The following is a 17,980-nucleotide window of genomic DNA, read 5'->3' on the forward strand; positions in this document are numbered from 1 at the left end:
GATTCAATACTTTTCTTTTGTATTTGTTAATATTTTCTATGTACTGGTGCTTTAAAAAAATAAGTAAGGTATGCTCGTGGTTAAGTGTTCGGAGAAGGCTGCAGAGCCTTAACTTCGCCACGTAAAAGAAGTCATAAATAAATATATAAATAAATAAGATCATGTATCAACACTTAATTGCTTGTAATAGTAATGGGAATTGCTTGTAATAGTAATTAATAATAGTAATTTGAACAAATTTAACCAATAGGTTTAAGAGTCTTTCTGATAAGTTTGAAAATATTTATTTTTTTCTAAATTGTTATAGTTTTCTACTATACTGCAATGCAATCTCTGTTTTTGTTACATGATTATACTGTAAAATTAACGCGCGGAACCTTACAATACTGTGTTGGCTAAAGGGGGTGGTGATAAAGAATATTAATGAAAATGGTAGAGTGAAGAATGTGGGAGGAAACAGAATAAACCTGAGCAAATCTTGTTTAGGTTCTACGCCATTTCGATCGTATACCGTTTCGGTCCTATCCTGTTTCGGTCTTTTTCCATTTCGATCGTATAAAGGTCTTCCCTATATACATACTGTATCTTCTACAAAATAACACTAGGCAAGAAATTGAAACTTTTTTTTTTTTTTGTAACTGGAATGGAAATATCTGTTCTTTACTAATTTGGGATCGCTGAATTCAATGGTTACATTTCTGAGTTACAGAATATGGCCAGTTTCCATATCCAATATAGGGTCACTATATACAGCGCATCATGTATTGGGATAGTAAAGTAGTAAATCATTCTTTTCTGCACCGAAACTGCGAAGACACACTAGAGAAATTAATTTTACGAGGCACTTACTTGTTACTGCTGGAAATAAACCCCTGATGATCTTCTTTTGTATGATTAGTGTCGGACTCCCTGCACAAAAACCAACAGTAGTCGCCCATCATTGAAGCATCCCATCTGCCTTGGTACCGGCGTTCCATTTGGGAAATTTCGTGGTGGAATCGCTCTCCGTGTTCATCACTCAGGTCACACAAATTTGGAGGGAAAAAGTCCAAGTGAGAATCAAGGAAATGTAGCTTCAATGACATGCGACAGCCTAAAACTTGATAGGTTGCTATCAAATCATCGACCAACTGTACATAATGGGGACTCCTGTATTTTCTGAGGAAACCGTCACATAGTGCAGCAAATGCATTCCATGCAGCGACTTCAAAATGGTTCATTTTATTTTCAAAACCTGGGTCATGAAGTAATTTCCTTATCTGAGGGCCGGTAAAAAAAAATCCCTGCTGCAACCTTTGCTTCACTTAAGTTGGGAAATGTTCCCTTTAAGTACTTGAAAGTTACGCTTTCCTTGTCCAGAGCCTTCACAAATGTATTCATTAAACCAAGTTTAATGTACAGTGGGGGAAGTAAGATTTGGTTAGCATTAATCAGTGGAAGATATTGTATATTTTGCTCACCAACTGTGTATTGCTCACGCTTAGGCCAAACCCTTTGTACATAGTGGTTTGCAGTGTTTCTGCTGTTCCGCAAACACAAAACAACTATACTTTGTGTATCCTCCTTGCAAACCCTGGAGGATGACTACAACTTTAAAATCACAACACACTTTCCACTTAAAAGAGTTGTATTTTATGGCATACAGCACTTCATCCATAGTTTAATACAACTTTTTCATGCCTACTGGGTGGGCAATGGGTATGGACGGCCACTAATTGCCGTTATGCAGAATCACTACCTTTAAACTCAACTTAGAGGCATCAATAAACAGACGCCATTGCATTGGATTATGTTCAATTCCAAGTGTATGGAACAGTCCATTCACATCGGTACACACACACATTGAATTCTCCATCCGATGGAACTGTGCGAATTCCCTCTCTCGATCCCTGTACAGTGAAATATACATGCCTGGCGCTAAAAGATGCCACTGTTGTAGCCTAGACCCAAGTATCTGGGCCTCATTTTTTTTTGTCAAATTCAGGTCTTGCACTAAGTCATTAAGTTCAGGTTGCTGAATCAGGTGAGGCAACTGTCATTTTCAAATTCCTATTCTGATAAAGAATCACTTTCACTTTTGTTGCTACAATCCTCACTTTCAGTCACTGTGTTTGATGGTGCCGAGGGGATTAGCAAAAGTCGGCCCCTTTAGGTAACGGTTTAGTTGCTGACATCACGTCGGCATTCACACTAGAATGTTTATTTTTACTGGAATAACCTGAATCACTACTCAGACAAAAGTCCTTCGGTTCGTGCCAAATCGTGGGCACTCCCAACTTCATTGCTCGCTTCTTTCCTTTCATCCACTCAACGGTAACACATGATACACAACACACATGAGGTACTCATGATTTATCTTGATCGCCTAGGGGACAATCAAAGTATGCTTTGTATGCTGTCCATATCAATTGCGAAATTTGTTTCCTCTGTGATTTTGATGCAAACTTACCACACACGTAACAAGCAGTTTGGATTTGTAATTTACGGTTCCGTGCTGTAGCCATTGAGTTCCAACTTGACTATATTTTTATCCAAAACACAGAAATAAAATAGGCTATTCTATTCACAACACGCTGTCCAATACAACTACGTCAAGCGGATGAACTGCAGCAACTATACTTCCACCACGATAAGAGACAAATAACACAACAATCACGAGAAGCTCCCACCGGTTTATTTATCATGGGTAAAGATCTAGCCGACATGGGTAAAGATCTAGCCGATATATGCCACGTTTTTCTTTTTCTTTAGTTCAGCAGTGTTGCCAGCAATATAAATAAAAATTTCTTTCGGCCGTAACGTAGCACCGGAAGTGACGTCACGCGTAACTCGAAAATGGTACGTGCTGGAAAATTTTGCGTTACGAATTTGGACTCAGCGCATCGGAATTAGTATAGAACACATATTGGCACCGCAGTTACAAAATGGCTGTCACATAGTGTAATTGTTACTTAATATTACGTGATTATAAGATAATGCTTTATTATTAATATTATTATTGTGATCAGGGGTAAAAGTGGATCTAAAAAGGTAGGGGGACAGTAGGTAGCGGCATGACGTCAAGCCGTCCCCCTGCGTTTCCTCTCACTTTTACCAAGGGCGCCGATTTCTCTGTAAATTTGGGGGGGCATTCAGATGCAGAAGGTATAGATATGAGGATTTTAAAACAAATTGCATTCAAATTATGCCAAATATTGTATATTCATAAATTCAATAAGGGGGTCCACATGAGATTTAGGGAGCCTGTCCCCCCAGGATCGGCGCCCTGCAATTTTACCCCTGATTATGATCATATGTAGATAACTGCTTTCGATCCTGTGACGTTTTGGTCTTACGCCATTTCGGTCGTACACATATAAAGCACTTCTCAGGTGCGACAAATGAACTGCCAATAATGGCAGAATTCCTCTGTGTGTGTGTGTGTGTGTGTTTATTTCGAAATGCCATTAGTTGTTTGTTTATGCATTTATTTCAGTTATAGGTGTAGATCAAGAAGCAAAGTAGATCACAAAAATAAATATTGAATGTTAATTCTAATTTATTTCAGGCAGTAAAATCACCAATCAAATACTCAAAATTCCTAACATGGTTGCCACAATACCTGGTAGGACAAACTCATCGGAATACGAAATAACATTCTTTGCTTCAGAGCTTCCACCTCTTGGTGCGCACTCATATTACGTTCAGCGAATTTCAAGCAGAACCAAAACACTTAGTCAGGAAATTAGTGTTAGAATTGAAGTGGGAAATAATGTAAGTACATATAACCTTAAGTGAACCCCCTAACTAAACTCACTGGAGTTCCTATCATGATAGAATGTGACTGCCTAGACAACTTTTAGCTGAATGATTTGCGGTCATGCAAGCCACTTCCATCAAATTATTATTATTATTATTATTATTATTATTATTATTATTATTATTATTATTATTATTATTATTATTATTATTATTATTATTATTATTATTATTATTATTTGAATGTGTTCGCTTTAGATTAAATGCTTAAGCGCCTTATTTTATTAAATATATATTAATAAATGCATCAGTGTACTAACAGAAAACTGGTGTGCCTTCAAATTAAATCGACCATGATACCTCTAGCACGAAAGGCAAGAAAACTAACCATTGGTTACATAGGTGAACAAATAGAGAAGTTCAGCACAAATATGTTTTACTTTTTCCACGTAGTAAATAACCCTTTCAAATTTAATTATTTTACACAGAAGGTATTCAGAAAATATAACAGTAAACTTCCGGGCTGATATTTGGCTCGAAAATGGACGAAAATAGGTCAGGTCCCATTAACAAATATATCGGGGAATATTTCATTTATACGATCTACAGCATCTTGTTTTGCATGATAACTCTTCTGTTTTAGCGAGTAGTGTTCCTGCTCCAGTTAGCAACCTTGGTGTATTCTGTACACGTTAACAATGAGATTATCTGAAGTCCTGTCATGTGGAATGTCAAATAACCAGATATAAATAAATTAACTGCATGTGTTCATTTGTAAAAATATAAATTTCCGTGAGATTCCTATCTAAACTAACTTTATATTTAATTGGAAATTTATCTTTCGATAATTACCGATTCTGATTTCAGAGAGGCTGTGTTTCTCTATTCTCATATTTTTTTTTTAAAAAAAATTGTAAATTTTAAACCGTTTATGGTAAGCATGATCTTATTTCGAATGTAGTTTAGGCCTGCCTTTTTCTAAACCAAGAGCGATTACAGAGACATTCTTAATTCACAGCATATCCTTCTTAGATGATTGCCCCTTTTGACCGGATTTCTGCATATCCGGATTGCGTCCAGAGCTCATTAGTAAGGATAACTGGAGTTCCACTGTATCTCTGTCTGCTTTCGAAGCCCTGTTAGATTATTTTATAAGTCCATCTCCCTATCGAAAAGTATTATAGCAAAAGCAATAAGGCATAATCAGAAATGGTTTTCTAACATGGATTCATTATCAAAAGAATAAATTCTATCGTATGCACTACCTTCCCCCTCTACTGTGATAGATTTAACCAACAAAGCAGGAAGAGAGAAGGGAAGTGTTTATATATATATATATATATATATATATATATATATATATATATATATATATAAATTTAACATCTTAAGAACTTATTAATATCTGTTTTGAAAATAGAAGTAATAAAATAAACCACTTACAGGTCCATTGGACTTCTATGGTGTGGAATGTCACATCACTACTTCACACTGTGAAATGAAACTTATTTAATGTTAATCACTCTTGGGTTAGAATAAGCTGTAATGAAATAAAAACAATCAGTTCATTTCAATTGAGTCAGTTAGCTGGCACAGCCCAACGGAGAAAATTTACCTTTTAGGGGATTAAATTAATTTGTACACTCAAGATCATAAATGTATGAAACGTATTTAATTGTGAAAAGGTTTGTAGTTATTTCTCCTCAATGAAAGTACTGGTAAACATCAGTGTACTTGAATGAAATACATATTTTTCACTTGCCCAACCAAAGGTTGTATTGAGAGGTATGCTAGATATTGGGCATAGAGCTGTTACAATAGAAGTAGTAATGATTTTTTTTAAAATCTTTATTAATAAAAAATGCAATATTATTCTTCCGTGAACACACGCCTTATAAAAGTATAGATTACCAAGAACGATATTTTCTTTGGGAATAAAGGATGACACTTTCTCAATAAGTAAGTTGAGAGTTTCTTGGAATCATTAGTAAGACCCAATTAATGGAAAAACACTAAAAAAAATCAAATCTATTATACTCAACTCTGAAATAATTTACTTTTCGCGCGAAAGTTCTTAGGAACCCTATACAATAAGTATTTTAATATTTGTAAAGTTATTTTTAAGATTCTACGCTTAGCAGCAAGTATATTTTGTTTATTCCAGATTTGGCTTAATGTTTTACAACGCAACTGAAATTTCTCAATCAGTTAGGTTGTTCTACTTTTCTGAAACGGAAGCCAAATGAGGCAGAAACGTCAAATGAAACATGACCCTTATTTATTTACTGTGCTGAAGAGCTAACTAAGGGGTAATTGTACTTCCAAAGAAATTCAGTTTTCAACCGCTGTTTGCAAAAGCATATATATTTTCGTTTCTCCATGTATATTATTCAATCTATATTATACTAATATTGATGTTAGATAATCAATAAAATCTTCAAATGCATTTCAATTTTAATGCTAGATTAATAGATTTAAATGCTGATACAATTATTTTATTTATGCCATCTCTTTTTCTAGATTCTAATGGCAATCTTTGATACATGCAGTGGACTATTAGAAGGACTTAGAAGAAAGGGAGTTTACTGGTCTTTTAAGCAAAATTTCTTCGGTTACTTGGGAAATAACAGTGCCGGCGTGTATACTATGTCTACAGATAATTATGCAAAGAAATTGTCCGATTCTATAAACATAAGGGTTTTCAAAGGTTGGTGCACCATCTTGAAGTAATTGAGGTAGTAGTTCCTATGTTGTTCAAGTTACTTAAGCTTATGAAGTGCGAGATGTATCCGTTAAGTAAAAATCTACCACTGTAGATGGACAAGCATACGTTGGCTAAATTATCTTTCAGTTTCAGCCTTATACTCCCCTTTCGCAACTGTTCTTCATTGCTAAGTGGAGTGGAATGCTGCGCCAATTCAGACTATCGCCAATTGTGAAGTGCGCGCCGTCATACGTTTTCTCCAAGCAAAAGATAAGTCCCCTGCAGATATTCACAAAGCACTTGTTAATGTTTATAGAAACGTTATGCATGCTGAAAACACTTCCACATCAATCAAGAGGTCAAGAATGAAGTAGAAATCTGTGCCATAATTATATGATTTTGTGTAGAGAAGCAAGTACCCGAACTTAATAAGTGTTTGGATAATTGCGGTCATTACCTCGAGAAAATAATCCCTGTGTTACTACATACTATGAAAGGGCATATGTCATTTTCTTAAATACACATTTGTTGGATGAATATAAGCTGTTGTAATTTGCTTTCGGGACCTGCCTCGTAATTATTATGCATTCTCATTAGTTACAGCACTCAGGGGGAAAATTCAATTAGAACCAGATGAGACTGTTAAATGTTTCCAAAATAGATTTTATTAAAAGTATTTCATGTTTAAATTTTTGTGATAGTAATTTAGTTTCAAATATAGGAGATTCAGGTTTCAGGTTGACAATGCAAAACCAATATCGTTCAGAGTATTATCCTTTATTGTCTTATCACTATGATTGTAACAAGCCTTTAATCGTTTGTTAAAATATTTTGCGTAAAATGTTTTACATTTAAGTATTAAAGCGTGAAACACAATCAGTGGCATGTGGGCTATGTGAACGAAATAAGAGTTGCGACTCGATGTTGCCATGTAATAAATGTGTCTAAGCAGACGCATTACAGTGCCAGTAGGTGACCAAGTGACAGATAGATCCCTTGAATGTGTTCAAAGACGTTTCTAACTCAACAGCTTTCTCATTGGCTAAGAGCGTTGAAAGGGAATTCGGAGCTCCGCCTTCAAACGTCATAAACACTGTCCTTTAGCGCAGTTGAAAAAGTTGATAGCAACCAATACGATACCAAGATAAATTTGAAACTCTTCTTATTTCCTTTGTTAAGTTTTAGGCTTAGCAGCAATCTCTTCATCATTATATTGGTGTACCAGAGAAATACGTGTTCACTATGTTTGAATCAATCAACTGTGATGAACAAATATTTTTTTTAACAAATTTTAGTAGAGCGCAGAGTCTTCTAATATTTAATGTAAATTGTCTCTATAAAATATGATACGTAATGCAATCTGCAGTTTTATATGATATCCGATCAATCAACCTCGAATTTCGAGGCTGAAACTTTGTGAAATCCTTTGAAATTCTGAGGCATTCAATACAGAAGTCTGTGTGTGACAGAAATACAGAAGTATATCTTACAGAACAAAAATAATACAAATGTAACTAATCCTATTTATAAAAGGGCAAACATGTTAGTGCATATGCTAATTTCAATCGTTCATAGGTATCATTACCTGTATTGCCTATCTGACACCAATAGATGTTGGATGCGTTCAGACAATTTGAAGATTGAAAACTATTGTGACAATTTAATTGTAGTTTAAAACTGCATTCTTTCAGTTTAATTATTTGAAAATGGGGCGATGGCCTTAGCCATATTTAGGTTTGAACCTTAATATGTATGTAACCACAAGAGAGTTGGTGGACAAATATAAGGAACAAAAGCTCTTAATGAAGCACGACTCTAAGCATCTCTTTCTTGGTAATGGGGCGCCGTGCCACACTCTTTGACAGACATTATGCAACTACAAGTATGTGGCTTTGAATTTATTCAATATCCCCAATTCAAACCACATAGCATATTCAGATTATCATATGTTTCCTGCCATGAAAACATACTTGAGGCAAAACTTTTCTGCACATATGGCTGTTATGGATACTGTAAATGACTGGTTTTTAATACGCAGGAAGAAACTTTTTTTTTTTTACAATGGCTCAGAGAAATTGGAGTCTCGCTGGAAAAGTGCATTCAAGGACGAGGGGTCAATGTAAAACGCACATAACATTTTAGATCGCTAGCAAGTTGCCTTCCTTGTCTGACCAAAAACTTTCCAGCCGACCCGCATACAATTTTATTTAAATACAGTAATCTGTAAATATGTATAGACTTCTGTTAAACTAGTGTTATGTAAAGGGATGGTATCGAGACGAGACGAGACTCTGTAAGTCTCAGTCTCGTCTCGGTTGATAAATAGCGGTCTCTATCTCGATCTCGTCTCGAATCAAAAATCGCCGTCTCGGTCTCGGTCTCGTCTCGGTCAACAGATGCTTGTCTCGATCTCGATCTCGGTCTCGAGGACCAAGTCTTTATATCGTCTCAAAAGTCTGGAAATAAATAGTGTAAAATTAATATTGTGAAATTATTGCTTCTTATTTTCTGCCTCCATCCTTGACTTAGAATTATAGTATAGTGTACCTCTTCATAGCATAATTTGCTAGCATTAATGCTTTCCATGCGTGTGTTCCAGCTTCAATCATCAGCGGGTATAACATACCTGGGATAAAACCCTAATACCAACTTATATTTCACTTTCAGCAATAGACTTTGTCTCATATAACCTCAGTAGGGCATATACAATTAAACTGTTAACTCCAGTACTATGCAGTGGTTTATTTCCTTCCTTTGAATCAGAATTGTTCAATACCTCCTAACGGATAACGCAGCTCATAGAAGCACAAACGTATTTACTCGTACCGAAATTGAAATTTTACAATTTCTCATTTTTTATGCAATACATTCTGCCTTGGTTATCATTTTAAAAACAGAATATAACGTTCATTTCTTAACAAATAGTATAAATTATTACTACAATATATTTTGTTTCAAATTGATCAAATGCTTTATTACCATTTCACATCTCAGTGTTCAATTAACACTTTACGACACTTTACAACACCATTTCCTTAACCTTCTGGTGAGAGCTCCGGCACTCATCTTTGCTCTTTGTGGTCTTGGATTGGATCACCATACAAGTTAGATTTCAAAGTCCGATATTTCGCATAGTTCTCGTCTCACTTTAAATACATTCTGTTTCTTATACAAGTTCATAAGGTCGTAATGCATTACATAAGCATATATCTAACGGTGCATATGATTTTTATTCGAGAAAACTAATTGTGCGTTCATTACGTTGAAATTTTATATAGATTGAAAATTATTTGCGAAACATGGACATACATATTACATAAGTATATAGGTAATTCGAGCTGTCTGTATATATTTTCTCTCTCTCGCCAAAACAAGAGATTCTTAACTTTCTAGTTTTCTTTCGTATTAATTTTCGTGTAACTTGAAGGATTGAATAGCCAAAAATGTCTTTTTTTTCGCTGTACGACTTTCGTTAAACTTCGAATCCATTTTTACTCTACCTTACCTCGTGAAAGTTATATATAGGGTCTATATATACATGGAGTGTTCTAAAAATGTTGCCCACGGACCACAGAGCATTATTCTACAAAGTCATAATAAAGCAATATATATATTTGTAAACCTTTTGAATCCTCGTCTGCAGACGCAAATTGCACTATGTGGCAACGTCGCAAATAAAGACCTACCAATCTATCAAATAGTTATATCGATTCTTTCCAGATGGCAGCTAAAGTCGATATTGATTGACACTAGCATCACTTATTAGTGTAGCAATCGGTTCAACTGTTCTTTGTATTCGTAGAGTAATGCAAATGGCTCCAAATTAATCTGCGACGTTGCCACATTGATAAATTTTGATTCCAAAAAGCGGCTAAAGAAGGCAAACCATCATATAACATTTTTGCTTTATTTTGGCCTGTACAGTAGTGCTCTGTGGGCGCCATTTTTATAATACCCGATATATATATATATATATATATATATATATATATATATATATATATATATATATATATATACATATATATATATATTACCTGCATCCGCGGCTGGAGAGACAGAGAGAGAGAAAAAGGTATATACATCAGCAGTGGATTTTTGATTTGGGAGAAGCTTGAGGAAAGGGTAAGAAATGTTTGTGTTGTACGTGCAATGCAAAAAAAGGATCACAAATTTATTTCGGGAGGAGCTTGATCCCGATAGCCACCCCCTAAATACGCCACTGCACATCAGTCAACCGCTCCCATATTACCTAACATAGCAACTAAACAAATTTCGAGTAAAGGCAATTTTGATAGCTATCAACATCAATATTCGAGATGAGACCGAGACTTTCGAGACTGACCTGATTCTCGTCTCTAGTTATATAGGTCTGTCTCGGTCTCGTCTCGATTTATAGAGGTCTGTCTCGGTCTCGGTCTCGTCTCGATTTATAGAGGTCTGTCTCGGTCTCGGTTTCGTCTCAGAATATAAAAGTAGCCTACGTCTCGGTTTCGGTACCATCCTAAGTGAATACGGTGAACCCTCTTGATTGCGCTTTCAGGTGGAACACCTGAAGGCATCGAATGAAGAAATACTAACGCACATATTTATAGCGTAGCTGTTTAGCTTTATTTACTTTTCAAACACAAACAGGGCACTAAAGCATACAATGAGCATGAATAGATTTTTTTATAAAATTACCTAAAAATGAAAGTAAATGGTTTAAATTCAGAGAGCACTGCTTGGCATGTTATTAATTATAACGAAGATTTTAGGGTACTCTGGTGCGTCTTACATAACATAATTTTGATTTTACACAGATTAGCGTGTTAATTAAACAAGTGTGTTCTGTATGCACATTTCGTTTACATAATTTATCCTGATAAACACTACAATATGCTAACAAGAGAGAAGAACTTAAATGCCTCATATTTGTATTATTATTTAGTATCACAACTTTAATGTGTTTATAAATAGCAATTTTGTAAATGTTTGTCTGTTCTTTGGGTCGCATTAATTTTTTTGACGGACTTTTAAGTTTGGAAGGATATAATTAGCAATAGGATCATGACATGAATGAAAATAATAATAATAATAATAATAATAATAATAATAATAATAATAATAATAATAATAATAATAATAATAATAATAATAATAATAATACGATAAAAGAGAAACCTGTAAAATTGGAAGGTACTAATATAAATATCAAGTGTGTGTGCTTAAATGGAAAGATACAAGAAGTAAGAAAGAGATATAAAATAAAAAATTAAAGTATAAATAACAGTAACACGATGTAAGAAAATAGAAAAAATTATGAATAAGAAAGATGAAAATGAACATGAATTGCACTGGACATCACACCACAAGTTCTTGTTAATAGAGAAATAAGGTTATTTTCTGTTTCTGAGGCGATTCAGGAACTGATGGAGACAGAGGAGACTCATGTTGGTTGGTCTTACTGTCAGTGATTTATCTACATCCCCCTAACACCCCCCTAGCACCCCCTAAAATTTTCTGACACCCAGAAATAAATTCCTTACACCCCTAACTAGGAGGTGCAATATTAAAAAGATTCATTCTCGTTCTGCCTTAAGGTTTTGTAGGACTTTGTAGAAAATGTTTTCAGTGATCCTAACATTAGGCAGAACGGGAATTCCCGTTCTGCCTAATCTTTGGAGACAGGGAGTTCTATGCGAGGAGGAAATTTTTAGGGAAATGCAGCAGCGAAAAGCTTGACTCCTAACGTGTTTGTATGCAGATCGGAACTGATGTATAAAATGGCTGTAGTAACGGGGGCGAGAACTAAATCCAAGCGGTCTAAATGCAAGGAAAATTCTGACAAGGACAAAATCCAAGGAACAAAATCACAGGAGTATATATTGGATGTACCAGTGCTCACCGTATATGATTATTGTTTCCCTTGAATTGTCGTATATTCTAAAATATTACAGTGGAGTCCCGCTAACCCGAACTAATTGGGACCGAACCCTGTTCAGATTACGTGATCTTTCGGATCAGTCGGAATAACCGTAAAATCGCTGTTTGAAGGGGGTGAGTGGGTCTATTGTGTTGTAATACGCAGCGTATAGTATTTCAAAACACGTTATCTGACTATGTACTGTACTGGAAAAATCTTAAAATGTTGAATAAGCCTTTATTTTTCCACGTACAGTACGTATAATAGTTACAAATCTTTCCGTTATGGGTATTATTATCTTTGTGTAGTTCAATCTGCAGCAGTCAGCAGCAGTGTTCGTAGTTTGAGGGAATTTTCTCTAGGGAAATTTCATGGGTAAATTTAGCAAAAAGAGAAAAAGGGAATTTTTCGACAAAACGCGAGAAACCCAGGGAAATTCTCTAGCTGACTGATTGACTAATATCAATGCTTAGATTTTTCTTTGTTCTTCAGAAATAAATACAATAGCAATAGTTTGTGTGTGCTGCAAGTAGCATAATTTGCAACCATTGTTGGCTGGGTTGGGGTCACGGTGGCTGAGTGGTAGAGTGCTTAACTCTGGTGCGTGGGGTCCCTAGCTAGATCGTCAGAAAAGTAAGCTTGCGGTAAACAACATCGTGTCTGTGAATTTTCTCGAAGTACCCCCATTTCTTCCCACTTTCTCATTCTTCCATCATGATTCACTTGCTTTAATCATCGTCTCCCTCAGCTTAAGGCGTATACGTGGGACGTTAAACCGAAAGATTTCATCTCATTTCACTTTGTTAGCTGGATGTATTTGGGTGTATATATTGGGGGGGAGTGAATGAAATGTAAACGAAAAAATAGAGGCAAAAAACAAATGAATAAAACAAATGTGTTTGGCACTTCCTTTAATATAGCTAAATTAATCTTACATACTATAATTTCTGTCATAGGGATTTGATACTCAACAAACTAGGAAAAATTGGATAAGAGAAGGGAAAATTTTGTGTCACTCGAGGGAAATTTTCTTAAAGAAACCTACGAACACTGGTCGGCAGTTTGTCAGCTGTTGTCTCAGTGCAAACATTATTTCTTCTGTTGTGAGCATTTGTGCATATTGCACTACGAGAGCCGATTGTTATGGCGAGTAAGCGTAAACTTACAACCCTTAATCTTAAAGATAAGCTAAACGCTCTAAAGCGTTTAGATCACTTTTCCGTAAGTTACTTGTAAAAAGTAACGCGTTACAAGTTGCTTTACTTTCCTTTAAAATATAACGCGTTACTTGTCCCCCAAAACTAACTGTTACCCTACTTTGAAAGTAACGAGTTACTTTTAGGTCTGAAACTTTGAATGTGAAAAAATGTTATTACTTCAATTTTTCTTCTTCTTCCACTACTACTACTACTACTACTACTACTACTACTACTACTACTTCTACTGCTACTACTATAGATTGAAATAGTGATGTCGTCATTTCCTCTTCGTTACCATGGTGATCGCCATGTTTTTTTCTAAACAAATGCATGAAGCGATAGGAATACTATGAAGTATCCTGTTAATAAGAACACACAGTTAATAATAATTTTAGAATCGTTTGAGGAAAAAGTAAAGTTGACACTAAAAGATACAGATTAAGAATATAGGTCCACGATTTAGAAAGTTTACGAATGAAATCTAATTAACGAAGTAATATATAAAGAACTTTTTTCTACAGGGGCCACATCTCTAGGTAATCTGATAAGATAGAAATTGCATAAGTAATGCCAGCGCCATTACCCACGTAATAAACAATGAACAAAAGCAACTATACGCAATGTAAAAACTCTAAGATACAGACTGATGAGCTGTCAGCACAGTGAAAATGGAACAAATATACGACTTGTCTACAAGGAAAAATAATTGTCTACTTTGAAAATAATGTTAATTATATTGGTGCATTTAGGGATTTTACGCGTACCCTTGAAAATATGAGTGTATAGTTACTGTGGGTACAAAATAAAGAAATAAACCATCAATAAAGAGAAAAAAGACAAAGCTTGTAACCATATGCGTGCTGAGAATTTTCAATATGGACCAATTTCTAATCGGTTAACATGTGTCGAATCTTTCCTTATATTTCTTATTTAACTTAAAAATATATACTGACAGTATAAGAAAACATCCAATTAGAGGGATTCAGCATAAGTTTTAAACACTAATTCTGTATTTCTACACATTTGTAATACAGTGTGCGATATTGATGGTAGTAAATAAAAATTTTCCAGAACAACTTAAATTTTGCTCATTTTCATTTCTCATAATGCTCTATCAGATGTGCTATATGGCAATCGTAAAACTGCGTATTTTCCCCACAAAAATAAAATCAAATAAAATTTTCCTCCCGAACCTGTTCGAATTAAACATATTCGGATTACCGTGACTCCATTGTATCTAGATTTTTTCAACTGAAATAACTACTTCTTTCTTTTAAAATGCTGGAAACTCAATCAAACGTAAAAATGTTATAATAAACGGGCAGATTAGCTTTAATTCCTTTCGCACATACTCATAGGAAAAGTTCTGGATATTCTTATTTATTATACCTTTAATACATTTGAAATAGGTTTAGCATATTCCAGTAAGACCATTCATTTTAATTACGAAAAGTAACTGTGATAGTATTTGATTTTTAAAATGTCGTTCTTGTGTAGTAGCATATTTATTTTAATTCTGAAATACTGATCGAGATTTTTTTTTTTAAGCAAAGATCGAAATCTGAAATATATACTTACTATAACAGCCGTACGCCTTTTATTGAGTTTTCGGCATTTAAAAAAATGTTATTTCCATGAAGTGAAGAATTTCAGATAACATTTTAGATGCATAAGAGCTGAATAAAAAAATAATCATTCTTTTATTAATCTGCGCTTATGATTCTGCCGCTTGAATTTAGTCTGTTTTGTCTGAATTTTCCTTGAGGTTTGTCCTCTTGAATTCTGTTCTGCATTCGTAATAACCTGTTTGGTAATTCTAACAGAGGCTGTAAGAATAATAATTATTTCTTCCAGTTTCATCATAAATTTTAGGTGTTATTCTTCTTGATCTTCCCGGAAAACATACGAGGATACAGTTCTTTATCAGCAGTGTTATTCACATCTACTTTAGAGATGAATGTGAGTTTCTCAAAAATACCTGCGGGCAAATTGAAAATTGATTGACTCAGTTGCAACAAAGCCGTTCGACATTGTAACTGAAACGAACATAAAAGAAACTTAATTCGGTATAGTGTCAAATTATTTCCCATCAAGATTTTATTCACTTTTTCACTAGTTCATCTCTAACATGCTAAGATTCGCAGTACGTAAAAGGTACCACAGTTCACATCCTCAAGTCATGTTTGGTCATATATTAAATAAACAATGCAAGAAGATGCATAAGGCGACTCTTAAGAAAGAATGTTAGAGTTCTACATCACAACTCCTTTTTCGGCATCACCTTATCTGCTAATCTGTCTTATGTACATAATTCTATACTATATGCAATAGTATCAATATACTTCTATTTTCATATTTATAGTCAATGTAAATAGAAGCAATACAAAATATCAACGTCAATATTATATGTTTTTTGTAGTTTCAATCAAATCAAAAGGTCAGATAATCGGGAATAAGGGCCGTCTTTTTGCATTGTTTGCTTAATATATGACCAAATATGTCTTGACGATGTGAACTGTGGCACCTTTTACGTACTGCGAGTCTTAACATGTAGGAGGTGAACTACTGGAAAACTAAATAAAATTTTGTTGTGAAATGACTTGATATTAGATCATTTCTCTGCAAGTAGTTTATTTTTAAATCACATTCATTTTTACTGAAAAAGATGTGAATAACACTGTTAATAACAGAACTGTATCTAGTCATTTTTCCGAGAAGAACAAGTAGAATAATATCTAAAATTTATGATAAAACTTAAAGAAATAGTCATTCTTCTTTCAGAATCTGTTACAATTACTAAAGAAAAATTCCCCTGAAGAAATTCCTTTCTGGACAGAATTCCTCATCTCGAAAGATTAGGCAGAACGGGAATTCCCGTTCTGCCTAAAGATAAGATCATTTAAAATATTTTCTACAAAGTGCTGGAGGGACTTTACGCAGAGCGAGAAGAAACAATTAAAATCTTGGAATTTTGGTTTTTAAAAGATTTTAATTCTTGATTTTAAGTGCCAATGGAATAAAACAACTTACTTTCGACAAGATAAAGTTTCAAGCAAAGCACGCAACGCAAGATTGAATGGAGATCAACCTTTTGCACGGGTGTGATCGTCACAACATTGTTTGATCAATCAACTGCCAACGATTTCGACACGATGTCACACCAACCATGAGAAAGTTAACGCTAATTAGCTTTGTCTGAGGAAGGAAGTCCAATGCAATCGTTCGTTGCATCAACAAATTTTAAAGTTTGTAAAATAAATAAATAAACTATAATAGTATACGATCTTAATGCAACACTGCTTCCCTCAGATTTTTTGAACACCCCCTAAGTTCAAAATTCTGGATAAATCACTGCTTACTGTGCATGTGACGAATAAATAAAGAAGTGACATTCGGTGAATCATGAATGCAAGTACTTCCGGGTCTAGAGTTGCATGGACATGTCGGAGGTGATATTAGGTTATAAAATCTTGAAGCAAAGTTTTGATATAACGTGTCGGAGTGCAGTTGTTCTTGACAGCAGTGGAAAATCTATAAAAAAATATTCTGTAGCAATGCTTCATTCAATCTCCTCGATTTCGGATCGGCAGTGAATATAGAGCTCTAGTGTGGACACCACATTTATCATCTACATACTACACACACATCTTCAAAAGTTTTGGGGAAATTCTCGAACTTTGCGGGAAACTTCCCGCTAACACGTTTGGATAAAACTGTTCTGTAGCATGGGATAGTGTTAATCAAATCTGTTGGTAATGTATCGTAATCGAAGATGCTCCAGATGGACAACCAGTGGTGAAAATTCTGTAATATTGTAAAGTATCCTGATGGAACTTGGTAAACTGATTGGGTTCCATAATAGCTAGTTTTTCATAGAAGTTTAGTGAGGCTATCACCCCGTGCTATGTGGCCATACAGTCCACATGAAAGCATGAAGAAATGTAGAAAGTTTTAATTCTCAGATTGTGCCACCAAACGTTTGAGTAAGTTAGCCGGTAGTGAGAACTTCCGTGAGGTGTGAAATCCAAGAAAGCTTTATATCAAATACCACGCCAAGATAAGAAATAGTCTGTGGAACAGAAACTTGTGTATATTCAACCTGAAGATTTAGTGAAATTCGAGTGAGGAATAATCGGGAGTGTCTTCGTAAGGAGGAGTAAGAAGACAATAGACTGTGTCTTCGTAGAGTAAATGTTGAGACGGCAGATATGACATCAACGGACAATTACACGGTAGCAGGTTACATGAGACGGTTATGAGATTGAACAGCACGAGCAGTAGAGAGAAAACAGTGTCATCAGCAAAATGATAAATCTGTACCTTGTCTGACATGCGGAAATAGACGACATAGAGTAACTAGGATATGATACAGAGGAGAACTTTAAGGTACTCCAGAGTGCAAGAAGGTCTGGTGAGAAAAAAAACGTTGTTAAT

At 34.9% G+C, this 17,980-nt stretch overlaps 1 protein-coding gene across 1 annotated transcript in view; it reads left to right on the forward strand.

Annotated features, from left to right (window-relative positions):
- LOC145660855 (lysosomal alpha-mannosidase-like) overlaps positions 1-17,980 on the forward strand; it is a 166,436-nt gene that overhangs the window by 96,523 nt on the left and 51,933 nt on the right. The window contains exons 11-12 of the mRNA XM_081726279.1: positions 3,548-3,753; positions 6,259-6,445. Coding sequence (XP_081582405.1) covers positions 3,548-3,753; positions 6,259-6,445 — 393 coding nt within the window. The remainder of the gene's footprint in view (positions 1-3,547; positions 3,754-6,258; positions 6,446-17,980) is intronic.

This window comes from Thermobia domestica, chromosome 9 (genome assembly GCF_964235325.1).
Source record: "Thermobia domestica chromosome 9, izTheDome1.hap1.1, whole genome shotgun sequence".
Lineage (NCBI taxonomy): Eukaryota > Metazoa > Arthropoda > Insecta > Zygentoma > Lepismatidae > Thermobia > Thermobia domestica.